Genomic DNA, 27,386 nt, shown 5'->3' on the forward strand with positions numbered 1-27,386 from the left:
CGGTGAAACTGAGCAATCGGGGGAGAAGGGCCTTGGTCAGGGAGGTGACCAACAACAAGATGGTCACCCTGACAGAGCTCCAGAATTCCTCCATGGAGAAGGGAGAACCTTCCAGAAGGACAACTATCTATGCAGCATTCCACCAATCAGGACTTTATGGTAGAGGAAGCCACTCCTCAATAAAAGACACATTTTTTATTTATTTTATTTTATTTCACCTTTATTTAACAAGGTAGGCTAGAAAACAAGTTCTCATTTACTACTGAGACCTGGCCAAGATAAAGCAAAGCAGTTCGACACATACAACAACAGTTGTATGGAGTAAACAAACATACAGTCAATAATACAGTAGAAAAACAAGTCTATATACAATGTGTGCAAATGAGGTAAGATAAGGCAGGTAAAGGCAATAAATAGGTCATGGTGGCGAAGTACAATGCAGCAATTAAACACTGGAATGATAGATGTGCAGTAGAAGAATGTGCAAAGTAGAAATACTGGGGTGCAAAGGAGCAAGATAAATACATAAATAAATACAGTAGGGGATGAGGTAGTTGGTTGGGCTATTTACAGATGGGCTATCTACAGGTGCAGTTATCTGTGAGCTGCTCTGACAGCTGGTGCCTAGAGCTAGTGAGGGAGGTAAGAGTCTCCAGTTTCAGTGATTTTTGTAGTTTGTTCCAGTCATTGGCAGCAGAGAACTGGAAGGAATGGTGGCCAAAGGAGGAATTGGCTTTGGGGATGACCAGTGAGATGTACCTGCTGAAACGCGTGCTACGGGTGGGTGCTGCTATGGTGACCAGCGAGCTGAGATAAGGCAGGGCTTTACGTAGCAGGGTCTTGTAGATGACCTGGAGCCAGTGGGTATGGCGACGAGTATGAAGCGAGGGCCAGCCAACGAGTGCGTACAGGTCACAGTTGTGGGTAGTATATGGGGCTTTGGTGACAAAACGGATTGCACTGTGATAGACTGCATCCAATTTGTTGAGTAGGGTATTGGAGGCTATTTTGTAAATGACATCGCCAAAGTCAAGGATCGGTAGGATGGTCAGTTTTACGAGGGTACGTTTGGCAGCATGAGTGAAGGATGCTTTGTTGCAAAATAGGAATAGGAAGCCAATTCTAGATTTAATTTTGGAATGGAGATGTTTGATGTGAGTCTGGATGGGGAGTTTACAGTCTAACCAGACACCTAGGTATTTGTAGTTGTCCACATATTCTAAGTCAGAACCGTTCAGAGTCGTGATGCTGGAAGGGCGGGCAGGTGCGGGCAGCGATCAGTTGCCGGGGTGGCAGGGTAGCCTAGTGGTTAGAGTGTAGAGGCGGCAGGGTAGCCTAGTGGTTAGAGTGTTGGACTAGTAACCAGAAGGTTGGAAGTTCAAACCCTCGAGCTGACAAGGTACAAATCTGTCGTTCTGCCCCTGAACAGGCAGTTAACCCACTGTTCCTAGGCCGTCATTGAAAATAAGAATTTGTTCTTAACTGGCTTGCCTAGTTAAATAAAGGTAAAAAAGAGCATGCATTTAGTTTTACTTGCATTTAAGAGCAGTTGCAGGTCACGGAAGGAGATTTGTATGGCATTGAAGCTCGTCTGGAGGTTAGTTAACACAGTGTCCAAAGAAGGGCCAGAAGTATACAGAATCGTGTCGTCTGCGTAGAGGTGGATCAGAGACTCACCATTAGCAAGAGCGACATCATTGATGTATACAGAGAAGAGTGACGGCCCGAGAATTGAACCCTGTGGCACCCCCATAGAGACTGCCAGGCGGGGGGACAACAGGCCCTCCGATTTGACATTGAACTCAATTGGAGAAGTAGTTGGTACACTAGGCGAGTCAATCATTTGAGAAACCAAGGCTGTTGAGTCTGCCGATAAGGATGTGGTGATTGACAGAGTCGAAAGCCTTGGCCAGGTCAATAAATACGGCTGCACAGAATTGTCTCTTATCGATGGTGGTTATGATATCGTTTAGGACCTTGAGAGTGGCTGAGGTTCACCCATGACCAGCTCTGAAACTAGATTGCATAGTAGAGAAGGTACGGTGGGATTTGAAATGGTTGGAAATCGGTTTGTTAACTTGGCTTTCGAAGACCTTAGAAAGGCAGGGTAGGATAGATATTGGTCTGTTGCAGTTTGGGTCTAGAGTGTCTCCCCTTTGAAGAGGGCGATGACTGCAGAACGCTTTCTTATTGCTTCAACTGCTGATTGCACCTTTACTGTCAGTAATACATGAATTATGCCACTTGTTTTGACAGCTTGATGCCTCAATGTGTTACTCAACTGTGTTTCAAAAGAGGACATCAGCCAGAACAACCACAGGGAGAGAGTTCCTGTTCAAGTATTGCAATCATATCCCGTAGCCAGAACTGTTACCACATCTACAGAGACCAAAAGCATCAAGTTGAAGACGTACTGTACCATGTCAGAGTTGTCTACCTTCAATCCAATACACGTTATGGGAGCTCAATGACATTATTTTCAGTGGGTAGTTCTTAAAAGTGTATATGATATGCTGCTCTCCGGATCAAAGGAGGAAAACAATGGGATACAACATGTGTAAGTACATGGTCACATAGTGGTGGTTAGTGTCGTACTATTGGTTAGAAAATAAGTACATGGTCACATGGTGATGGTTAGTGTCGTACTATTGGTTAGACAGTTTCCCCTTTAATGAGGTTGACTGTTAAAACTGTCTCTGACATTAGACTGAGTCACACAGAGACTCCAGCTGTGCAGCGAACAGACACAAACCTACAACTGAGATAACAGCAGACTTTACAACAGTAGAAGATACAACAGTAGAAGATACAACAGTAGAAGATACAACAGTAGAACATACAACAGTAGAAGATACAACAGTAGAAGATACAACAGTAGAAGATACAACAGCAGACTTTACAACAGTAGAAGATACAACAGTAGACTTTACAACAGTAGAAGATACAACAGTAGAAGTTACAACAGTAGAAGATACAACAGTAGAAGATACAACAGTAGAAGATACAACAGTAGAAGTTACAACAGCAGAAGATACAACAGTAGAAGATACAACAGTAGAAGATACAACAGTAGAAGTTGCGAGAGTAGAAATTGCAAGAGTAGAAGTTCCGATTTGAAGACAAATAACCTAATTATTAAATAAAGACCATGGATATTGATGATCATATATATGCAAACGAAAGACCCATCAAGTCCCACAAGAAGGATGGAGTTGGTGATCAACATTCAGGTAACGGTGCTCATTTTGGGTGCCTGAACTCCACCATATGTTAAGGCCAATATATATTCTATAAGAGTGCCCCTGCTGAAAAAACAGCATAGACCAACCAGATCAATTTCAAGCTGATTCATGTTGGCCAGTGCTGGCCGACCAGGCTTCGTAGTGTTTTTGCTGGTGACCAGTCTTTGCTGTGTTTTGGACACTGTTGACCAATGACCAATTCACAATATGCTGGCAAAAGTTACGTTTAATTCATAATGGAATCCAGCCAGAGTGGATCCCGAAAATTGCATAATCAGCTCGTCTAGCTGACTATAGACTGCTCCGGCAGGCAAAAATCTATATTCAGAATGACTGCCAGGGCAGAAATTATGAATGAATGAGACTATCTGAACCAGGCTTCCCCAACTGGCGGCCCATGGGCCGAATTTGGACCGAGGGTGGTTTTATTTGGACACTCAAGTTAACAAGTTATTCTGCCCACTGTTCCTTTAACTGCCTTGCCGAGTTAAATAAAGGTTCAATAAAAACAGAGAGAGAGCTGATTGATGGGAGCTGTCAATAGCACTGCTAAAGTAGAGTCTTAAACAGAGAGAGAGCTGATTGATGGGAGCTGTCAATAGCACTGCTAAAGTAGAGTCTTAAACAGACAGAGAGCTGATTGATGGGAGCTGTCAATAGCACTGCTAAAGTAGAGTCTTAAACAGACAGAGAGCTGATTGATGGGACCTGTCAATAGCACTGCTAAAGTAGAGTCTTAAACAGAGAGAGAGCTGATTGATGGGAGCTGTCAATAGCACTGCTAAAGTAGAGTCTTAAACAGGGAGAGAGAGGGTGATGGGACCTGTCAATAGCACTGCTAAAGTAGAGTCTTAAACAGACAGAGAGCTGATTGATGGGAGCTGTCAATAGCACTGCTAAAGTAGAGTCTTAAACAGACAGAGAGCTGATTGATGGGACCTGTCAATAGCACTGCTAAAGTAGAGTCTTAAACAGACAGAGAGCTGATTGATGGGAGCTGTCAATAGCACTGCTAAAGTAGAGTCTTAAACAGACAGAGAGCTGATTGATGGGAGCTGTCATTAGCACTGCTAAAGTAGAGTCTTAAACAGGGAGAGAGAGGGTGATGGGACCTGTCAATAGCACTGCTAAAGTAGAGTCTTAAACAGACAGAGAGCTGATTGATGGGAGCTGTCAATAGCACTGCTAAAGTAGAGTCTTAAACAGGGAGAGAGAGGGTGATGGGACCTGTCAATAGCACTGCTAAAGTAGAGTCTTAAACAGACAGAGAGCTGATTGATGGGAGCTGTCAATAGCACTGCTAAAGTAGAGTCTTAAACAGACAGAGAGCTGATTGATGGGAGCTGTCAATAGCACTGCTAAAGTAGAGTCTTAAACAGGGAGAGAGAGGGTGATGGGACCTGTCAATAGCACTGCTAAAGTAGAGTCTTAAACAGAGAGAGAGCTGATTGATGGGAGCTGTCAATAGCACTGCTAAAGTAGAGTCTTAAACAGGGAGAGAGAGGGTGATGGGACCTGTCAATAGCACTGCTAAAGTAGAGTCTTAAACAGACAGAGAGCTGATTGATGGGAGCTGTCAATAGCACTGCTAAAGTAGAGTCTTAAACAGAGAGAGAGCTGATTGATGGGAGCTGTCAATAGCACTGCTAAAGTAGAGTCTTAAACAGACAGAGAGCTGATTGATGGGAGCTGTCAATAGCACTGCTAAAGTAGAGTCTTAAACAGACAGAGAGCTGATTGATGGGAGCTGTCAATAGCACTGCTAAAGTAGAGTCTTAAACAGACAGAGAGCTGATTGATGGGAGCTGTCAATAGCACTGCTAAAGTAGAGTCTTAAACAGAGAGAGAGCTGATTGATGGGAGCTGTCAATAGCACTGCTAAAGTAGAGTCTTAAACAGAGAGAGAGCTGATTGATGGGAGCTGTCAATAGCACTGCTAAAGTAGAGTCTTAAACAGACAGAGAGCTGATTGATGGGAGCTGTCATTAGCACTGCTAAAGTAGAGTCTTAAACAGAGAGAGAGAGGGTGATGGGAGCTGTCAATAGCACTGCTAAAGTAGAGTCTTAAACAGGGAGAGAGAGGGTGATGGGACCTGTCAATAGCACTGCTAAAGTAGAGTCTTAAACAGGGAGAGAGAGGGTGATGGGACCTGTCAATAGCACTGCTAAAGTAGAGTCTTAAACAGGGAGAGAGAGGGTGATGGGACCTGTCAATAGCACTGCTAAAGTAGAGTCTTAAACAGGGAGAGAGAGGGTGATGGGACCTGTCAATAGCACTGCTAAAGTAGAGTCTTAAACAGGGAGAGAGAGGGTGATGGGACCTGTCAATAGCACTGCTAAAGTAGAGTCTTTAACAGGGAGAGAGAGGGTGATGGGACCTGTCAATAGCACTGCTAAAGTAGAGTCTTAAACAGGGAGAGAGAGGGTGATGGGACCTGTCAATAGCACTGCTAAAGTAGAGTCTTAAACAGACAGAGAGCTGATTGATGGGAGCTGTCAATAGCACTGCTAAAGTAGAGTCTTAAACAGAGAGAGAGCTGATTGATGGGAGCTGTCAATAGCACTGCTAAAGTAGAGTCTTAAACAGACAGAGAGCTGATTGATGGGAGCTGTCAATAGCACTGCTAAAGTAGAGTCTTAAACAGACAGAGAGCTGATTGATGGGAGCTGTCAATAGCACTGCTAAAGTAGAGTCTTAAACAGACAGAGAGCTGATTGATGGGAGCTGTCAATAGCACTGCTAAAGTAGAGTCTTAAACAGACAGAGAGCTGATTGATGGGAGCTGTCAATAGCACTGCTAAAGTAGAGTCTTAAACAGAGAGAGAGCTGATTGATGGGAGCTGTCAATAGCACTGCTAAAGTAGAGTCTTAAACAGACAGAGAGCTGATTGATGGGAGCTGTCAATAGCACTGCTAAAGTAGAGTCTTAAACAGACAGAGAGCTGATTGATGGGACCTGTCAATAGCACTGCTAAAGTAGAGTCTTAAACAGACAGAGAGCTGATTGATGGGAGCTGTCAATAGCACTGCTAAAGTAGAGTCTTAAACAGAGAGAGAGCTGATTGATGGGAGCTGTCAATAGCACTGCTAAAGTAGAGTCTTAAACAGACAGAGAGCTGATTGATGGGAGCTGTCAATAGCACTGCTAAAGTAGAGTCTTAAACAGACAGAGAGCTGATTGATGGGAGCTGTCAATAGCACTGCTAAAGTAGAGTCTTAAACAGACAGAGAGCTGATTGATGGGAGCTGTCAATAGCACTGCTAAAGTAGAGTCTTAAACAGACAGAGAGCTGATTGATGGGAGCTGTCAATAGCACTGCTAAAGTAGAGTCTTAAACAGAGAGAGAGCTGATTGATGGGAGCTGTCAATAGCACTGCTAAAGTAGAGTCTTAAACAGACAGAGAGCTGATTGATGGGAGCTGTCAATAGCACTGCTAAAGTAGAGTCTTAAACAGACAGAGAGCTGATTGATGGGAGCTGTCAATAGCACTGCTAAAGTAGAGTCTTAAACAGAGAGAGAGCTGATTGATGGGAGCTGTCAATAGCACTGCTAAAGTAGAGTCTTAAACAGAGAGAGAGCTGATTGATGGGAGCTGTCAATAGCACTGCTAAAGTAGAGTCTTAAACAGACAGAGAGCTGATTGATGGGAGCTGTCAATAGCACTGCTAAAGTAGAGTCTTAAACAGACAGAGAGCTGATTGATGGGAGCTGTCAATAGCACTGCTAAAGTAGAGTCTTAAAGAGAGAGGATTCTGTTAATAGTGAAAGTGGCTGGAAGACGACAGGGTTGACATGGGAAGAAGTTGGAGACCTCAATCAGCTGAGACTGGTGACATGTGTTTCTGGATTTAGTTATGGTAATACTACAATGGAACGTGTGAAACCTGTTGGCTAATGGAATGCAAGCAGTTCATTGTGGATATGCCGGCTACGCCTGATGTGATTTGCAGGAAACATGGATCAAACTGAGTTTATCATCCAGGGAGATGTAGTGGTTCTGTCTTGGTCATTCTAACCAAAAAGGAGAGAGATTGTATTCTTCAAACAACTATGTGATTTGCAAAAAATGAAGCAATCAACCATCACAAAGAATAGTCAGCCTGACAAACAGAGTTGCCTCTCTCTTCTCGTAGAAAAAAAAGGACCTATTTTGTCTTCGTGGAAAGTTTAACAGTTGGGTGGAAACAGGGACCGAACATGGAAATGTAAAAAACGGATTTAGCTTCTGTCTGTTCAGATTAAGATAGTTGACACTGCCACCATTGTCACATCTAAGTTCCTGTAGATTGTGAAAACAGGATGTCATCATCCCACAGAAGACAAGCCCGTGTCAGCAAAATACTAACATATAACATTGGACAATTCTCTCAGTAAAATGTCTAATTAAACAGTACAGTATGTAATTCATAGTTCATTTTCCACCACATCTTCTCCCGTTAGAGATTCATCTCCACCTAATAGGATATTACTTACAATCATTTTCATCAAACGAGCATCAACATGAGGAAAAATGTAAGACCGTTTTACACTTATCAAATCAAACATTATTCGTCACAAGCGCCGAACACAACAAGTGTGTAGACTTTATCGTGAAATGCTTGTTTCCAAGCCCTTAACCAACAGGGCAGTTAACGAAGAAGATAATATTTACCAAGTAGACTAGAATATAAAGTTAAAACAAAAAGTAACACAATGTGGAGGCTATATACAGGGTATTACGGTACAGAGTCAATGTGGAGGCTATATACAGGGTATTACGGTACAGAGTCAATGTGGAGGCTATATACAGGGGGTACCGGTACAGAGTCAATGTGAAGGCTATATACAGGGTGCAGAGTCAATGTGGAGGCTATATACAGGGGGTATCGGTACAGAGTCAATGTGGAGGCTATATACAGAGTATTACGGTACAGAGTCAATGTGGAGGCTATATACAGAGTATTACGGTACAGAGTCAATGTGGAGGCTATATACAGGGGGTACCGGTACAGAGTCAATGTGGAGGCTATATACAGGGTATTACGGTACAGAGTCAATGTGGAGGCTATATACAGGGTGCAGAGTCAATGTGGAGGCTATATACAGGGGGTATCGGTACAGAGTCAATGTGGAGGCTATATACAGAGTATTACGGTACAGAGTCAATGTGGAGGCTATATACAGAGTATTACGGTACAGAGTCAATGTGGAGGCTATATACAGGGGGTACCGGTACAGAGTCAATGTGGAGGCTATATACAGGGTATTACGGTACAGAGTCAATGTGGAGGCTATATACAGGGTATTACGGTACAGAGTCAATGTGGAGGCTATATACAGAGTCAATGTGGAGGCTATATACAGAGTCAATGTGGAGGTTATATACAGAGTCAATGTGGAGGTTATATACAGAGTCAATGTGGAGGTTATATACAGAGTCAATGTGGAGGTTATATACAGAGTCAATGTGGAGGTTATATACAGGGGGGGAGGGGCACCGGTACAGAGTCAATGTGGAGGCTATATACAGGGGGGTACCGGTACAGAGTCAATGTGGAGGCTGTATACAGGGGGTACCGGTACAGAGTCAATGTGGAGGCTATATACAGGGGGTACCAGTACAGAGTCAATGTGGAGGCTATATACAGGGGTACCGGTACAGAGTCAGTGTGGAGGCTATATACAGAGTCAATGTGGAGGCTATATACAGGGGGTACCGGTACAGAGTCAGTGTGGAGGCTATATACAGGGGGTACCGGTACAGAGTCAGTGTGGAGGCTATATACAGGGGGTACCGGTACAGAGTCAGTGTGGAGGCTATATACAGGGGGTACTGGTACAGAGTCAATGTGGAGGATATATACAGGGGGTACCGGTACCGAGTCAGTGTGGAGGCTATATACAGGTGGTACTGGTACAGAGTCAGTGTGGAGGCTATATACAGGGGGTACCAGTACAGAGTCAGTGTGGAGGCTATATACAGGGGGTACTGGTACAGAGTCAATGTGGAGGCTATATACAGGGGGTACCGGTACAGAGTCAGTGTGGAGGCTATATACAGGGGGTACCGGTACAGAGTCAGTGTGGAGGCTATATACAGGGGGTACCGGTACAGAGTCAGTGTGGAGGCTATATACAGGGGGTACCGGTACAGAGTCAGTGTGGAGGCTATATACAGGGGGTACCGGTACAGAGTCAATGTGGAGGCTATATACAGAGTCAATGTGGAGGCTATATACAGAGTCAATGTGGAGGCTATATACAGAGTCAATGTGGAGGCTATATACAAAGTCAATGTGGAGGCTATATACAGAGTCAATGTGGAGGCTATATACAGAGTCAATGTGGAGGCTTTATACAGAGTCAATGTGGAGGCTATATACAGAGTCAATGTGGAGGCTTTATACAGAGTCAATGTGGAGGCTATATACAGAGTCAATGTGGAGGCTTTATACAGAGTCAATGTGGAGGCTATATACAGGGGGTACCGGTACAGAGTCAATGTGGAGGCTATATACAGGGGGTACCGGTACAGAGTCAATGTGGAGGCTATATACAGGGGGGTACCGGTACAGAGTCAGTGTGGGGGCTATATACAGGGGGTACCAGTACAGAGTCAATGTGGAGGCTATATACAGGGGGTACCGGTACAGAGTCAATGTGGAGGCTATATACAGAGGGCACCGGTACAGAGTCAATGTGGAGGCTATATACAGAGGGCACCGGTAAAGAGTCAATGTGGAGGCTATATACAGAGTCAATGTGGAGGCTATATACAGGGGGGTACCGGTACAGAGTCAATGTGGAGGCTATATACAGGGGGTACCGGTACAGAGTCAGTGTGGAGGCTATATACAGGGGGTACCGGTACAGAGTCAGTGTGGAGGCTATATACAGGGGGTACCGGTACAGAGTCAGTGTGGAGGCTATATACAGGGGGTACCGGTACAGAGTCAGTGTGGAGGCTATATACAGGGGGCCCCGGTACAGAGTCAATGTGGAGGCTATATACAGAGTCAATGTGGAGGCTATATACAGAGTCAATGTGGAGGCTATATACAGAGTCAATGTGGAGGCTATATACAGAGTCAATGTGGAGGCTATATACAGAGTCAATGTGGAGGCTTTATACAGAGTCAATGTGGAGGCTATATACAGAGTCAATGTGGAGGCTTTATACAGAGTCAATGTGGAGGCTATATACAGAGTCAATGTGGAGGCTTTATACAGAGTCAATGTGGAGGCTATATACAGGGGGTACCGGTACAGAGTCAATGTGGAGGCTATATACAGGGGGTACCGGTACAGAGTCAATGTGGAGGCTATATACAGAGTCAATGTGGAGGCTATATACAGGGGGGTACCGGTACAGAGTCAATGTGGAGGCTATATACAGGGGGTACCGGTACAGAGTCAGTGTGGAGGCTATATACAGGGGGTACCGGTACAGAGTCAGTGTGGAGGCTATATACAGGGGGTACCGGTACAGAGTCAGTGTGGAGGCTATATACAGGGGGTACCGGTACAGAGTCAGTGTGGAGGCTATATACAGGGGGTACCGGTACAGAGTCAATGTGGAGGCTATATACAGGGGGTACCGGTACAGAGTCAATGTGAAGGCTATATACAGGGTGCAGAGTCAATGTGGAGGCTATATACAGGGGGTATCGGTACAGAGTCAATGTGGAGGCTATATACAGAGTATTACGGTACAGAGTCAATGTGGAGGCTATATACAGAGTATTACGGTACAGAGTCAATGTGGAGGCTATATACAGGGGGTACCGGTACAGAGTCAATGTGGAGGCTATATACAGGGTATTACGGTACAGAGTCAATGTGGAGGCTATATACAGGGTATTACGGTACAGAGTCAATGTGGAGGCTATATACAGAGTCAATGTGGAGGCTATATACAGAGTCAATGTGGAGGTTATATACAGAGTCAATGTGGAGGTTATATACAGAGTCAATGTGGAGGTTATATACAGAGTCAATGTGGAGGTTATATACAGAGTCAATGTGGAGGTTATATACAGGGGGCACCGGTACAGAGTCAATGTGGAGGCTATATACAGGGGGGTACCGGTACAGAGTCAATGTGGAGGCTGTATACAGGGGGTACCGGTACAGAGTCAATGTGGAGGCTATATACAGGGGGTACCAGTACAGAGTCAATGTGGAGGCTATATACAGGGGTACCGGTACAGAGTCAGTGTGGAGGCTATATACAGAGTCAATGTGGAGGCTATATACAGGGGGTACCGGTACAGAGTCAGTGTGGAGGCTATATACAGGGGGTACCGGTACAGAGTCAGTGTGGAGGCTATATACAGGGGGTACCGGTACAGAGTCAGTGTGGAGGCTATATACAGGGGGTACTGGTACAGAGTCAATGTGGAGGATATATACAGGGGGTACCGGTACCGAGTCAGTGTGGAGGCTATATACAGGGGGTACCGGTACAGAGTCAGTGTGGAGGCTATATACAGGGGGTACCGGTACAGAGTCAGTGTGGAGGCTATATACAGGGGGTACCGGTACAGAGTCAGTGTGGAGGCTATATACAGGGGGTACCGGTACAGAGTCAATGTGGAGGCTATATACAGAGTCAATGTGGAGGCTATATACAGAGTCAATGTGGAGGCTATATACAGAGTCAATGTGGAGGCTATATACAAAGTCAATGTGGAGGCTATATACAGAGTCAATGTGGAGGCTATATACAGAGTCAATGTGGAGGCTTTATACAGAGTCAATGTGGAGGCTATATACAGAGTCAATGTGGAGGCTTTATACAGAGTCAATGTGGAGGCTATATACAGAGTCAATGTGGAGGCTTTATACAGAGTCAATGTGGAGGCTATATACAGGGGGTACCGGTACAGAGTCAATGTGGAGGCTATATACAGGGGGTACCGGTACAGAGTCAATGTGGAGGCTATATACAGGGGGGTACCGGTACAGAGTCAGTGTGGGGGCTATATACAGGGGGTACCAGTACAGAGTCAATGTGGAGGCTATATACAGGGGGTACCGGTACAGAGTCAATGTGGAGGCTATATACAGAGGGCACCGGTACAGAGTCAATGTGGAGGCTATATACAGAGGGCACCGGTAAAGAGTCAATGTGGAGGCTATATACAGAGTCAATGTGGAGGCTATATACAGGGGGGTACCGGTACAGAGTCAATGTGGAGGCTATATACAGAGTCAATGTGGAGGTTATATACAGAGTCAATGTGGAGGCTATATACAGAGTCAATGTGGAGGCTATATACAGAGTCAATGTGGAGGCTTTATACAGAGTCAATGTGGAGGCTATATACAGAGTCAATGTGGAGGCTTTATACAGAGTCAATGTGGAGGCTATATACAAAGTCAATGTGGAGGCTATATACAGAGTCAATGTGGAGGCTATATACAGAGTCAATGTGGAGGCTTTATACAGAGTCAATGTGGAGGCTATATACAGAGTCAATGTGGAGGCTTTATACAGAGTCAATGTGGAGGCTATATACAGAGTCAATGTGGAGGCTTTATACAGAGTCAATGTGGAGGCTATATACAGGGGGTACCGGTACAGAGTCAATGTGGAGGCTATATACAGGGGGTACCGGTACAGAGTCAATGTGGAGGCTATATACAGGGGGGTACCGGTACAGAGTCAGTGTGGGGGCTATATACAGGGGGTACCAGTACAGAGTCAATGTGGAGGCTATATACAGGGGGTACCGGTACAGAGTCAATGTGGAGGCTATATACAGAGGGCACCGGTACAGAGTCAATGTGGAGGCTATATACAGAGGGCACCGGTAAAGAGTCAATGTGGAGGCTATATACAGAGTCAATGTGGAGGCTATATACAGGGGGGTACCGGTACAGAGTCAATGTGGAGGCTATATACAGAGTCAATGTGGAGGTTATATACAGAGTCAATGTGGAGGTTATATACAGAGTCAATGTGGAGGTTATATACAGAGTCAATGTGGAGGTTATATACAGAGTCAATGTGGAGGTTATATACAGGGGGCACCGGTACAGAGTCAATGTGGAGGCTATATACAGGGGGGTACCGGTACAGAGTCAATGTGGAGGCTGTATACAGGGGGTACCGGTACAGAGTCAATGTGGAGGCTATATACAGGGGGTACCAGTACAGAGTCAATGTGGAGGCTATATACAGGGGTACCGGTACAGAGTCAGTGTGGAGGCTATATACAGAGTCAATGTGGAGGCTATATACAGGGGGTACCGGTACAGAGTCAGTGTGGAGGCTATATACAGGGGGTACCGGTACAGAGTCAGTGTGGAGGCTATATACAGGGGGTACCGGTACAGAGTCAGTGTGGAGGCTATATACAGGGGGTACTGGTACAGAGTCAATGTGGAGGATATATACAGGGGGTACCGGTACCGAGTCAGTGTGGAGGCTATATACAGGTGGTACTGGTACAGAGTCAGTGTGGAGGCTATATACAGGGGGTACCAGTACAGAGTCAGTGTGGAGGCTATATACAGGGGGTACTGGTACAGAGTCAATGTGGAGGCTATATACAGGGGGTACCGGTACAGAGTCAGTGTGGAGGCTATATACAGGGGGTACCGGTACAGAGTCAGTGTGGAGGCTATATACAGGGGGTACCGGTACAGAGTCAGTGTGGAGGCTATATACAGGGGGTACCGGTACAGAGTCAGTGTGGAGGCTATATACAGGGGGTACCGGTACAGAGTCAATGTGGAGGCTATATACAGAGTCAATGTGGAGGCTATATACAGAGTCAATGTGGAGGCTATATACAGAGTCAATGTGGAGGCTATATACAAAGTCAATGTGGAGGCTATATACAGAGTCAATGTGGAGGCTATATACAGAGTCAATGTGGAGGCTTTATACAGAGTCAATTTGGAGGCTATATACAGAGTCAATGTGGAGGCTTTATACAGAGTCAATGTGGAGGCTATATACAGAGTCAATGTGGAGGCTTTATACAGAGTCAATGTGGAGGCTATATACAGGGGGGTACCGGTACAGAGTCAATGTGGAGGCTATATACAGGGGGTACCGGTACAGAGTCAATGTGGAGGCTATATACAGGGGGGTACCGGTACAGAGTCAGTGTGGGGGCTATATACAGGGGGTACCAGTACAGAGTCAATGTGGAGGCTATATACAGGGGGTACCGGTACAGAGTCAATGTGGAGGCTATATACAGAGGGCACCGGTACAGAGTCAATGTGGAGGCTATATACAGAGGGCACCGGTAAAGAGTCAATGTGGAGGCTATATACAGAGTCAATGTGGAGGCTATATACAGGGGGGTACCGGTACAGAGTCAATGTGGAGGCTATATACAGGGGGTACCGGTACAGAGTCAGTGTGGAGGCTATATACAGGGGGTACCGGTACAGAGTCAGTGTGGAGGCTATATACAGGGGGTACCGGTACAGAGTCAGTGTGGAGGCTATATACAGGGGGTACCGGTACAGAGTCAGTGTGGAGGCTATATACAGGGGGCCCCGGTACAGAGTCAATGTGGAGGCTATATACAGAGTCAATGTGGAGGCTATATACAGAGTCAATGTGGAGGCTATATACAGAGTCAATGTGGAGGCTATATACAGAGTCAATGTGGAGGCTATATACAGAGTCAATGTGGAGGCTTTATACAGAGTCAATGTGGAGGCTATATACAGAGTCAATGTGGAGGCTTTATACAGAGTCAATGTGGAGGCTATATACAGAGTCAATGTGGAGGCTTTATACAGAGTCAATGTGGAGGCTATATACAGGGGGTACCGGTACAGAGTCAATGTGGAGGCTATATACAGGGGGTACCGGTACAGAGTCAATGTGGAGGCTATATACAGAGTCAATGTGGAGGCTATATACAGGGGGGTACCGGTACAGAGTCAATGTGGAGGCTATATACAGGGGGTACCGGTACAGAGTCAGTGTGGAGGCTATATACAGGGGGTACCGGTACAGAGTCAGTGTGGAGGCTATATACAGGGGGTACCGGTACAGAGTCAGTGTGGAGGCTATATACAGGGGGTACCGGTACAGAGTCAGTGTGGAGGCTATATACAGGGGGTACCGGTACAGAGTCAATGTGGAGGCTATATACAGGGGGTACCGGTACAGAGTCAATGTGAAGGCTATATACAGGGTGCAGAGTCAATGTGGAGGCTATATACAGGGGGTATCGGTACAGAGTCAATGTGGAGGCTATATACAGAGTATTACGGTACAGAGTCAATGTGGAGGCTATATACAGAGTATTACGGTACAGAGTCAATGTGGAGGCTATATACAGGGGGTACCGGTACAGAGTCAATGTGGAGGCTATATACAGGGTATTACGGTACAGAGTCAATGTGGAGGCTATATACAGGGTATTACGGTACAGAGTCAATGTGGAGGCTATATACAGAGTCAATGTGGAGGCTATATACAGAGTCAATGTGGAGGTTATATACAGAGTCAATGTGGAGGTTATATACAGAGTCAATGTGGAGGTTATATACAGAGTCAATGTGGAGGTTATATACAGAGTCAATGTGGAGGTTATATACAGGGGGCACCGGTACAGAGTCAATGTGGAGGCTATATACAGGGGGGTACCGGTACAGAGTCAATGTGGAGGCTATATTTTTATTTTTTTATTTTACCTTTATTTAACCAGGCAAGTCAGTTAAGAACAAATTCTTATTTTCAATGACGGCCTAGGAACAGTGGGTTAACTGCCTGTTCAGGGGCAGAACGACAGATTTGTACCTTGTCAGCTCGGGGATTCGAACTTGCAACCTTTCGGTTACTAGTCCAACGCTCTAACCGCTAGGCTACCCTGCCGCCCCTATATACAGGGGGTACCAGTACAGAGTCAATGTGGAGGCTATATACAGGGGTACCGGTACAGAGTCAGTGTGGAGGCTATATACAGAGTCAATGTGGAGGCTATATACAGGGGGTACCGGTACAGAGTCAGTGTGGAGGCTATATACAGGGGGTACCGGTACAGAGTCAGTGTGGAGGCTATATACAGGGGGTACCGGTACAGAGTCAGTGTGGAGGCTATATACAGGGGGTACTGGTACAGAGTCAATGTGGAGGATATATACAGGGGGTACCGGTACCGAGTCAGTGTGGAGGCTATATACAGGGGGTACCGGTACAGAGTCAGTGTGGAGGCTATATACAGGGGGTACCGGTACAGAGTCAGTGTGGAGGCTATATACAGGGGGTACCGGTACAGAGTCAGTGTGGAGGCTATATACAGGGGGTACCGGTACAGAGTCAATGTGGAGGCTATATACAGAGTCAATGTGGAGGCTATATACAGAGTCAATGTGGAGGCTATATACAGAGTCAATGTGGAGGCTATATACAAAGTCAATGTGGAGGCTATATACAGAGTCAATGTGGAGGCTATATACAGAGTCAATGTGGAGGCTTTATACAGAGTCAATGTGGAGGCTATATACAGAGTCAATGTGGAGGCTTTATACAGAGTCAATGTGGAGGCTATATACAGAGTCAATGTGGAGGCTTTATACAGAGTCAATGTGGAGGCTATATACAGGGGGGTACCGGTACAGAGTCAATGTGGAGGCTATATACAGGGGGTACCGGTACAGAGTCAATGTGGAGGCTATATACAGGGGGGTACCGGTACAGAGTCAGTGTGGGGGCTATATACAGGGGGTACCAGTACAGAGTCAATGTGGAGGCTATATACAGGGGGGTACCGGTACAGAGTCAATGTGGAGGCTATATACAGAGGGCACCGGTACAGAGTCAATGTGGAGGCTATATACAGAGGGCACCGGTAAAGAGTCAATGTGGAGGCTATATACAGAGTCAATGTGGAGGCTATATACAGGGGGGGTACCGGTACAGAGTCAATGTGGAGGCTATATACAGGGGGTACCGGTACAGAGTCAGTGTGGAGGCTATATACAGGGGGTACCGGTACAGAGTCAGTGTGGAGGCTATATACAGGGGGTACCGGTACAGAGTCAGTGTGGAGGCTATATACAGGGGGGGTACCGGTACAGAGTCAGTGTGGAGGCTATATACAGGGGGTACCGGTACAGAGTCAATGTGGAGGCTATATACAGAGTCAATGTGGAGGCTATATACAGAGTCAATGTGGAGGCTATATACAGAGTCAATGTGGAGGCTATATACAGAGTCAATGTGGAGGCTATATACAGAGTCAATGTGGAGGCTTTATACAGAGTCAATGTGGAGGCTATATACAGAGTCAATGTGGAGGCTTTATACAGAGTCAATGTGGAGGCTATATACAGGGGGGTACCGGTACAGAGTCAATGTGGAGGCTATATACAGAGTCAATGTGGAGGCTATATACAGGGGGGTACCGGTACAGAGTCAATGTGGAGGCTATATACAGGGGGTACCGGTACAGAGTCAGTGTGGAGGCTATATACAGGGGGTACCGGTACAGAGTCAGTGTGGAGGCTATATACAGGGGGTACCGGTACAGAGTCAGTGTGGAGGCTATATACAGGGGGTACCGGTACAGAGTCAGTGTGGAGGCTATATACAGGGGGTACCGGTACAGAGTCAATGTGGAGGCTATATACAGAGTCAATGTGGAAGCTATATACAGAGTCAATGTGGAGGCTATATACAGAGTCAATGTGGAGGCTATATACAGAGTCAATGTGGAGGCTATATACAGAGTCAATGTGGAGGCTTTATACAGAGTCAATGTGGAGGCTATATACAGAGTCAATGTGGAGGCTTTATACAGAGTCAATGTGGAGGCTATATACAGAGTCAATGTGGAGGCTTTATACAGAGTCAATGTGGAGGCTATATACAGGGGTACCGGTACAGAGTCAATGTGGAGGCTATATACAGGGGGTACCGGTACAGAGTCAATGTGGAGGCTATATACAGGGGGTGGGGGTGGTACCGGTACAGAGTCAGTGTGGGGGCTATATACAGGGGGTACCAGTACAGAGTCAATGTGGAGGCTATATACAGGGGGTACCGGTACAGAGTCAATGTGGAGGCTATATACAGAGGGCACCGGTACAGAGTCAATGTGGAGGCTATATACAGAGGGCACCGGTAAAGAGTCAATGTGGAGGCTATATACAGAGTCAATGTGGAGGCTATATACAGGGGGTACCGGTACAGAGTCAGTGTGGAGGCTATATACAGGGGGTACCGGTACAGAGTCAGTGTGGAGGCTAGATACAGGGGGCACCGGTACAGAGTCAATGTGGAGGCTATATACAGGGGTCACCAGTACCGAGTCAGTGTGGAGGCTATATACAGGGGGTACCGGTACAGAGTCAGTGTGGAGGCTAGATACAGGGGGCACCGGTACAGAGTCAATGTGGAGGCTATATACAGGGGTCACCAGTACCGAGTCAGTGTGCAGGGGTACAGTTTAGTTGAGGTAATATGTACATGTACGTGGAGTAGAAGTGACTATGCATAGATAACAAACAACCAGCGAGTAGCAGCAGTGTACAAAAGGGAGGTGGGAGTGCGGGGGGGGGGGGTCAATGTAAATTGTCAGGTGGCAATTTTATGAACTGTTCAGCAGTCTAATGGCTTGGGGGTAGAAGCTGTTGAGGAGCGGACACTCCGGTACCGCTTACAGTACCGAGTCAGTGTGCAGGGGTACAGTTTAGTTGAGGTAATATGTACATGTACGTGGAGTCGAAGTGACTATGCATAGATAACAAACAACCAGCGAGTAGCAGCAGTGTACAAAAGGGAGGTGGGAGTGCGGGGGGGGGTCAATGTAAATTGTCAGGTGGCAATTTTATGAACTGTTCAGCAGTCTAATGGCTTGGGGGTAGAAGCTGTTGAGGAGCGGATACTCCGGTACCGCTTAGCAAAGAAAATAGTCTATAACTCGGGTGACTGGAGTCTCTGACAATTGTATGGGCTTTCCTCTGACACCGCCTATTATATAGGTCCTGGATGGCAGGAAACTTGGCCCCAGTGATGTACTGGGCCGTTCGCACTACCCTCTGTAGCACCTTGTGGTCAGAGGCCTGGTATAGAGGTCCTGGATGCCAGGAAGCTTGGCCCCAGTGATGTACTGGGCCGTTCGCACTACCCTCTGTAGCGCCTTACGCTCAGATGCCGAGCAGTTGCCATACCAGGTTTGGATGCAACCGGTCAGGATGCTCTCGATGGTGCCGCTGTAGAACCTTTAGAGGATCTGGGGACCCATGACAAATCTTTTCAGTCTCCTGAGGGGGAAAAGGTGTTGTCATACCCTCTTCACGACTGTCTTGGTGTGTTTGGACCATGATAGTTTGTTGGGAATGTGGACACCAAGGAATTTGAAACTCTCGACCCGCTCCACTACAGCCCCATCGATGTTAATGGGGGCCTGTTCGGGCCCGCCTTTTCCTGTAGTCCACGAACAGCTCCTTAGTCTTGCTCACATTGAGGGAGAGGTTGTTGTTCTGGCACCACACGGTCAGGTCTCTGACCTCCTTCCTACAGGCTGTCTCATCATTGTCGGTGATACGGCCTACCACTGTTGTGTTGTCAGCAAACTTAATGATGGAGTTTTAGTTGTGTTTGGCCACAAAGTCGTGGGTGAACAGGGAATACAGGAGGGGACTAAGTACACACCCCTTGAGAGGCCCCTGTGTTATTGATCAGCTTGGCAGACGTGTTGTTGCCTACACTCACCACCTGGGGGCGGCCCGTCAGGAAGTCCAGGATCCAGTTGCAGAGGGAGGTGTTTAGACACCAGAGTCCTTAGCTTAGTGATGAACTCCGTGGGCACTATGGTGTTGAACGCTGAGCTGTAGTCAATGAACAACATTCTCTCGTAGGTGTTCCTCCTTTTGTCCAGGTGAGAAAGGGCAGTGTGGATTGCGATTGAGACAGCGTCATCTGTGGATCTGTTATGGCGGTATGCGAATTGGAGTGGGTCTGGGGTGTCCGGGAGGAAAGTACATTACAATCAGGGAGTAACAGATGACATATAATCCGTTACATGTAAGGGATTACAAAGACATTTAACTGTAATCTGTTACATGTAAGGGATTACAAAGACATTTAACTGTAATCTGTTACATGTAAGGGATTACAAAGAAATGTAACTGTAGTCTGTTACCTTACCAGCTAAAAATATTCTAATCGGATTACAGATACTTTAGAGGAACTAGATGATTACTTCGAGGATTACTTTTAAATACAGAGAGAGTATTTGCGTGAAAAAACAACTTTGACACACTTCTCTGTTTTCTCAATGACATTCCAATCAACATTGAGAAAAAAAATGATTTTAAATTTGTTCAACAGGAGTGAGTCTAACTGGTGAAAGAGCAGCAATAGGCTTTTTGTAGCCTACATTCCAAGCTATGTCTTCCAATAAGTGTGACTGCTTTCAAGGCATTCAAAGATTAACCAACTTAATGCTTTGAGGCATGGATGGGAACAATGGTGTAATCCATGGATATGTATCACAGATCATCTGGCTGTATGTACTGGGAGCTGATGGCCTTACTGTTGGCCTTGGGAAGAGTAGGTTAACAGCCTGATATAGACAGTGGTGTAGTCCACGGCGATACGGATATGTATCACAGATCATCTGGCTGTATGTACTGGGAGCTGATGGCCTTACTGTTGGCCTTGGGAAGAGTAGGTTAACAGCCTTATATAGACAGTGGTGTAGTCCACGGCGATACGGATATGTATCACAGATCATCTGGCTGTATGTACTGGGAGCTGATGGCCTTACTGTTGGCCTTGGGAAGAGTAGGTTAACAGCCTGATATAGACAGTGGTGTAGTCCACGGCGATAGGGATACGGATTACAGATCATCTGGCTGTATGTACTGGGAGCTGATGGCCTTACTGTTGGCCTTGGGAAGAGTAGGTTAACAGCCTGATATAGACAGTGATGGTGTAGAGATGACAGGTTAATAGCCTGATATAGACAGTGATGGTGTAGAGATGACAGGAGCAGGTTAAAGCCTGATATAGACAGTGATGGTGTAGAGATGGCAGGTTAAAAGCCTGATATAGACAGTGATGGTGTAGAGATGGCAGGTTAAAAGCCTGATATAGACAGTGATGGTGTAGAGATGACAGGAGCAGGTTAAAGCCTGATATAGACAGTGATGGTGTAGAGATGACAGGAGCAGGTTAAAGCCTGATATAGACAGTGATGGTGCAGAGATGACAGGTTAATAGCCTGATATAGACAGTGATGGTGTAGAGATGACAGGAGAAGGTTAAAGCCTGATATAGACAGTGATGGTGTAGAGATGACAGGAGCAGGTTAAAAGCCTGATATAGACAGTGATGGTGTAGAGATGACAGGTTAAAAGCCTGATATGGACAGTGATGGTGTAGAGATGACAGGAGCAGGTTAAAAGCCTGATATAGACAGTGATGGTGCAGAGATGACAGGTTAATAGCCTGATATAGACAGTGATGGTGCAGAGATGACCGGTTAATAGCCTGATATAGACAGTGATGGTGTAGAGATGCAGGTTGAAGCCTGATATAGACAGTGATGGTGTAGAGATGGCAGGTTAAAAGCCTGATATGGACAGTGATGGTGTAGAGATGACAGGCTAAAGCTTGATATAGACAGTGATGGTGTAGAGATGGCAGGAGCAGTGATATAGAGATACTAAGGGTAGGCTTTTACTTCAAGTTCGTGGAGGGGAGGACGGTAGGAAGGGATAGAAGAGAGGACGCTATTTTCACAAGATTAAGAACAAATTCTTATTTACAATGATGGCCTATCGGGGAACAGTAGGTTAATTGCCTTGTTCAGGGTAAAACGACTGATTTTTAACTTAGACTAACTGCCGCCCCTACACACAATATTTAATTCACCTTTCATGCTACACAAAGATAAACAGCATACATCATTTAGTTGGACTTATTGCACCTGTTACTGAAATGGTTGTTCCAGTTCAGGAAATCTAATTTATTTATCTTTCCAACCTTGGCAGTCATTCTAAATGCAGATCGTGGGTGAATACAAGTTCTCATTTTTTGATATCCCCAGTCAGACTAGATTCCAATAGGAATTAGGCATCGCTTTGTAAGACAACGTAATGTTTCTCCATGCTGGTTTTGCTGGTGTGAAAAACACAATGAAGGCTGGCCACCAGCAAAAACACAATGAAGGCTGGCCACCAGCAAAAACACAATGAAGGCTGGCCACCAGCAAAAACACAATGAAGGCTGGCCACCAGCAAAAACACAATGAAGGCTGGCCACCAGCAAAAACACAATGAAGGCTGGCCACCAGCAAAAACACAATGAAGGCTGGCCACCAGCAAAAACACAATGAAGGCTGGCCACCAGCAAAAACACAATGAAGGCTGGCCACCAGCAAAAACACAATGAAGGCTGGCCACCAGCAAAAACACAATGAAGGCTGGCCACCAGCAAAAACACAATGAAGACTGGCCACCAGCAAAAACACAATGAAGGCTGGCCACCAGCAAAGACACAATGAAGGCTGGTCACCAGCAAAAACTCAATGAAGGCTGGTCACCAGCAAAACACAACGAAGGCTGGTCACCAGTAAAACCACAACGAAGTCTGGTCACCAGGCTATGCTGGTCTATACTGTTTTTTCCACAGGGGCTGCAACTCAAGCAACAGATCATTTGAGGTAGCAGAACTCAGTTGTTGTGTTGTGGCCCAAGTCAAGCTTGTCTATTTTACTCAATGCTTGACAGAGCTACTCTTCACAAATAAACGCAAATACATGATAAAGTTCTTATGACGATAATTTGTGCTTCAGTGTGGAAGAGACGTTTCCTAGCTGCTGCAGTGTGTCTGGGGCTGCTGTGTGTTCTCCTACTGGCTGGGATCATAGGCCTGTTACTCTACCGTGAGTTTGATATGTTCCCACTCAAACATTCTTCATCATCAGTGGAGTAATGACCACGGTTCAATTACATTTACATTCCAGTCAAATCAGAAAGTAAACCAAATGTCAAATGTTCATCATTGAAAACCATTGAAGATAATTTGAATTCCAGTGTACTTCCTGAATGAACTGGAATTTAAATTGAATTCACCCCAACCTTGGTAATGACTGATTAACTTGGTTGTTGATCATGTTATTTCACAGAGAGAAACCTATTGAACAGTTACAACAACCTGACTGCAGAGAGAGACCAGCTACAGACCAGTTATAACAACCTGACCAAAGAGAGAGACCAGCTACAGACCTGTAATAAATATGGCACATGTCCCCAAGACTGGATAAGGTCTTGCTGCAGTTGTTACTACATCTCCCCTAATGAGAAAACGTGGGACGACAGCAGAAAGGACTGTCAGGCGAGAGGAGCAAACCTGGTGATCATCAACAGCAGAGAGGAACAGGCTTTCATCAAATCGTTCAACAAAAGAGCCTGGTTTGGTCTGACGGACATAGAAGTTGAGGGAACCTGGAGATGGGTGGACGGCACACCACTGACCACAAGTTACTGGAACAAAGGGGAGCCAAATGATTTGAAAGGAGAAGACTGCGCTTTGGTTGATAACACTCAAAAGGACCCAGTAGTGGCTTGGAATGATGTGCCATGTAACCACAAAAATGGTTGGATCTGTGAAAGGCAGCTGTGTTAAGTCTATCAATAACAGGTTGAGGTCGGGAAAAGCTTGGGGGAGCTGGGGTTGGGGAGATTTGGAAAGAGATTGGGGTGGGCTGGGGTTGGGGAGGGTTGGGAAGAGCCTGGGGGGGGGCCTGGGTTGGGGAGGGCTGGGGAAGAGAGGGTTGGGAAGAGCTTGGGGGGGCTGGGGTGGGAGGGTTGGGGATGGGAAGAGCTTGGGTAGGGCTGGAATTGGGGAGGGTTGGGAAGAGCTTGGGGAGGGGTTGGGAAGAGCTTGGGGAGGGCTGGAATTGGGGAGGGTTGGGGTTGAGAAGAGCTTGGGGGGGCTGGGGTGGTGGATAAGGAATATAAAGGGACAGTGCAGCAAACCTGACCAACTGATCTAATTGATCAGTTCATTGATTGCTGGAAATCCACATGATGTGACTGTGGCACTCCAGGACCAGGAATTCCTACTTCTGGGCTAAGGTGTAGGCTGGGTTGAGATCCAGGGGGTTGAGTGGTGATGATGGCTGGGTGGAGGCCAATGGATATGTGAATGTTGGAGGGAAGGAGGGATCAATACCAGGGGTGATGGAGGGGTGGATGCTGGGGTTGTTGGGTTTGGTGGAGGCTGTGGTAAGACTGTGGGGGAGTAGGGGTGGATACTAAGGGTGTTTGGTGGAGTGGAGGATGGGGAAGGCTTGATGCAGTAAGGGTAGATTCTGAGTTCAGCTACATTGTACAGTAGGTTACTCTCCCATATGGCTGAGTTGACTATTCAGCTACTGTAGGTTATTCCAAATATGGCTGAGTTGACTGTTCAGCTACTGTAGGTTACTCTCCCATGCTAGTGTAGGTTACTCTCCCATCCTACTGTAGTTTACTCCCCTATGCTACTGTAGGTGACTCTCCAATGCTACTGTAGGTTACTCTCCCATGCAACTGTAGGTTACTCTTCCATGCTACTGTAGGTTACTCTCCCATGTTACTGTAGGTTACTCTCCCATGCTACTGTAGGTTACTCTCCCATGCTACTGTAGGTTACTCGTCCATGCTACTGTAGGTTACTCGCACATGCTATTGTGGGTTACTCGCCCATGCTACTGTAGGCTACTCTCCCATGATACTGTAGGTTACTCTCCCATGTTACTGTAGGTTACTCCCCCATTCTACTGTAGGTTACTCATCCATGCTACTGTAGGTTACTCACCCAGGCTACTGTAGGTTACTCTCCCATGTTACTGTAGGTTACTCTCCAATTCTACTGTAGGTTACTCTTCCATTCTACTGTAGGTTACTCGCCATGCTACTGTAGTTTACTCTCCCATGCTACTGTAGGTTACTCTCCCATGCTACTGTAGGTTACTCGCCCATGCTACTGTAGGTTACTCGCCCATGCTACTGTAGGCTACTCTCCCATTCTACTGTAGGTTACTCATCCATGCTACTGTAGGTTACTCGCCCAGGCTACTGTAGGTTACTCTCCTATGTTACTGTAGGTTACTCTCCAATTCTACTGTAGGTTACTCTTCTATTCTACTGTAGGTTACTCGCCATGCTACTGTAGTTTACTCTCCCATGCTACTGTAGTTTACTCTCCCATGCTACTGTAGTTTACTCTCCCATGCTACTGTAGTTTACTCTCCCATGCTACTGTAGGTTACTCGCCCATGCTACTGTAGGTTAGTCTCCCATGCTACTGTAGGTTACTCTCACATGCTACTGAAGGTTACTCTCCCATGATACTGTAGGTTACTATCCCATTATACTGTAGGTTACTCTCCCATGCTACTTACTGTAGGTTACCCTTACATGCTACTGTAGGTTACTCTCCCGTGCTACTGTAGGTTACTCTTCCATTCTACTGTAGGTTACTCGCCATGCTACTGTAGTTTACTCTCCCATGCTACTGTAGGTTACTCGCCCATGCTACTGTAGGTTAGTCTCCCATGCTACTGTAGGTTACTCTCCCATTATACTGTAGGTTACTCTCCCATGCTACTTACTGTAGGTTACCCTTACATGCTACTGTAGGTTACTCTCCCGTGCTACTGTAGGTTACTCTCCTATGCTACTGTAGGTTACTGTCCCGTGCTACTGTAGGTTACTATCCCATGCTACTGTAGGTTACTCTCCCATGCTACCCATGCTGCTGTAGGTTACTCTTCCATGCCACTGTAGGTTACTCTCACATGCTACTGTAGGTTACTCTCCCATGCTACCCATGCTGCTGTAGGTTACTCTCCCATGCTACTGTAGGTTACTCTCCCATGCTACTGTAGGTTACTCTTCCATGCTACTGTATGTTACTCTCCCATGCTACTGTAGGTTACTCTCCCATGATACTGTAGGTTACTCTCCCATGCTACTGTAGGTTACTCTCCCATGATACTGTAGGTTACTCTCCCATGCTACTGTAGGTTACTCGCACATGTTACTGTAGGTTACTCTCCCATGCTACTGTAGGTTACTGTCCCATGTTACTGTAGGTTACTCTCCCATGCTACTGTAGGTTACTCTCCCATGCTACTGTAGGTTACTCTCCCATGATACTGTAGGTTACTCTCCCATGCTACTGTAGGTTAATATCTCAATTGTATCATAATAACTATTGTCTGGTGTGGGATGTGCAGTTGCGTAGTGCAGAGAATAACATGTACTGATGTAGATTGGAACAAACCATCTACGTAGTGGTGATGTGTATGTTTTAAATGTTATTATTACTCTTATTTTATTAAGGTTGTGTATGTTTCTGCTGTTGTAAAGGAATATAACTTTCCAGGTGAAATGTACCTTTGGAGAAAGTGAAGTGTTTGTGGCTTTCACTTTTTCAATTTAAAATAAAATTATTTGGCTTGCTTGAAAACCGTGCTTACAAATGAATGGTGAATATAGCTTCTCCATGTGTTAAAACTAATGTATTGTTATAAGTCACTGTGGGTGTGAGGTAGCAGTAATAAAATGCTGTTTTATAACATATACTTAGTTTGTGTTTCTTTTCACTGGAGTTTTTGTCAACTACCATTACCCATGTTTATTCTTTGTCCTGTCTTCTAAGCATGGTCCTATTCACTTCCTGTCTTCTAAGCACAGTCCTCTTCACTTCTTGTCTTCTAAGCATGGTCCTCTTCACTTCCTGTCTTCTAAGCACGGTCCTCTTCACTTCCTGTCTTCTAAGACCGGTCCTCTTCACTTCCTGTCTTCTAAGCACAGTCCTCTTCACTTCCTGTCTTCTAAGACCGGTCCTCTTCACTTCCTGTCACGATTCTTAATTCAAGGTGAGTGGTATTAAAGTGACAATGCTTTTTCCTATTGTTGTATTATATATGTGTTACATATGTGGTAACTCCTTCTAGACTGTTGGAAAAGCATTCCTCGTGAAGCTGGTAAAGCTGTCATCAAGGCAAATGGTGGCTACTTCAAATATATTTTGATTTGTTTAACACTTTTTTTGGTTACTACATGATTCCATATGTGTTATTTCATAGTTCTGATGTCTTCACTATTATTCTACAATGTAGAAAATAGTACAAATAAAGAACAACCCTGGAATGAGTAGGTGTCCAAACTTTTGACTGG

General features: G+C 45.8%; 1 protein-coding gene and 1 long non-coding RNA gene across 3 annotated transcripts; both read left to right on the forward strand.

Annotated features, from left to right (window-relative positions):
- Positions 1-2,977: 2,977 nt before the first annotated feature.
- On the forward strand, positions 2,978-23,917 carry LOC116360056 (CD209 antigen-like protein E). Its single transcript, XM_031814534.1, has 3 exons — positions 2,978-3,230; positions 23,009-23,098; positions 23,342-23,917. Exons 1-3 carry the CDS (start codon positions 3,149-3,151, stop codon positions 23,839-23,841), a joined length of 672 nt encoding a protein of 223 aa, XP_031670394.1. The 5' UTR covers positions 2,978-3,148; the 3' UTR covers positions 23,842-23,917.
- A 193-nt stretch (positions 23,918-24,110) lies between these two features.
- On the forward strand, positions 24,111-26,786 carry LOC116360208 (uncharacterized). Of its 2 annotated transcripts, none has more exons than XR_004206970.1 (2): positions 24,111-25,910; positions 25,966-26,786. It is a non-coding gene; the product is annotated as an uncharacterized LOC116360208 (long non-coding RNA). The 2 variants fall into 2 exon arrangements; XR_004206971.1 differs by having other exon boundaries at positions 26,012-26,786.
- The last annotated feature ends 600 nt before the right edge of the window (positions 26,787-27,386 follow it).

Source organism: Oncorhynchus kisutch, unplaced genomic scaffold, assembly GCF_002021735.2.
Source record: "Oncorhynchus kisutch isolate 150728-3 unplaced genomic scaffold, Okis_V2 Okis07a-Okis12b_hom, whole genome shotgun sequence".
NCBI classification, from domain to species: Eukaryota; Metazoa; Chordata; class Actinopteri; order Salmoniformes; family Salmonidae; genus Oncorhynchus; species Oncorhynchus kisutch.

Excerpts from the sequence above, each read along its gene's own strand:
- LOC116360056 (XM_031814534.1), top strand. The coding sequence starts at position 3,149 with ATGGATATTGATGATCATATATATGCAAACGAAAGACCCATCAAGTCC. Across the intron at positions 3,231-23,008 it reads AGTTGGTGATCAACATTCAG|TGTGGAAGAGACGTTTCCTA; the intron begins GTAACGGTGCTC and ends TTTGTGCTTCAG. Across the intron at positions 23,099-23,341 it reads CATAGGCCTGTTACTCTACC|AGAGAAACCTATTGAACAGT; the intron begins GTGAGTTTGATA and ends GTTATTTCACAG.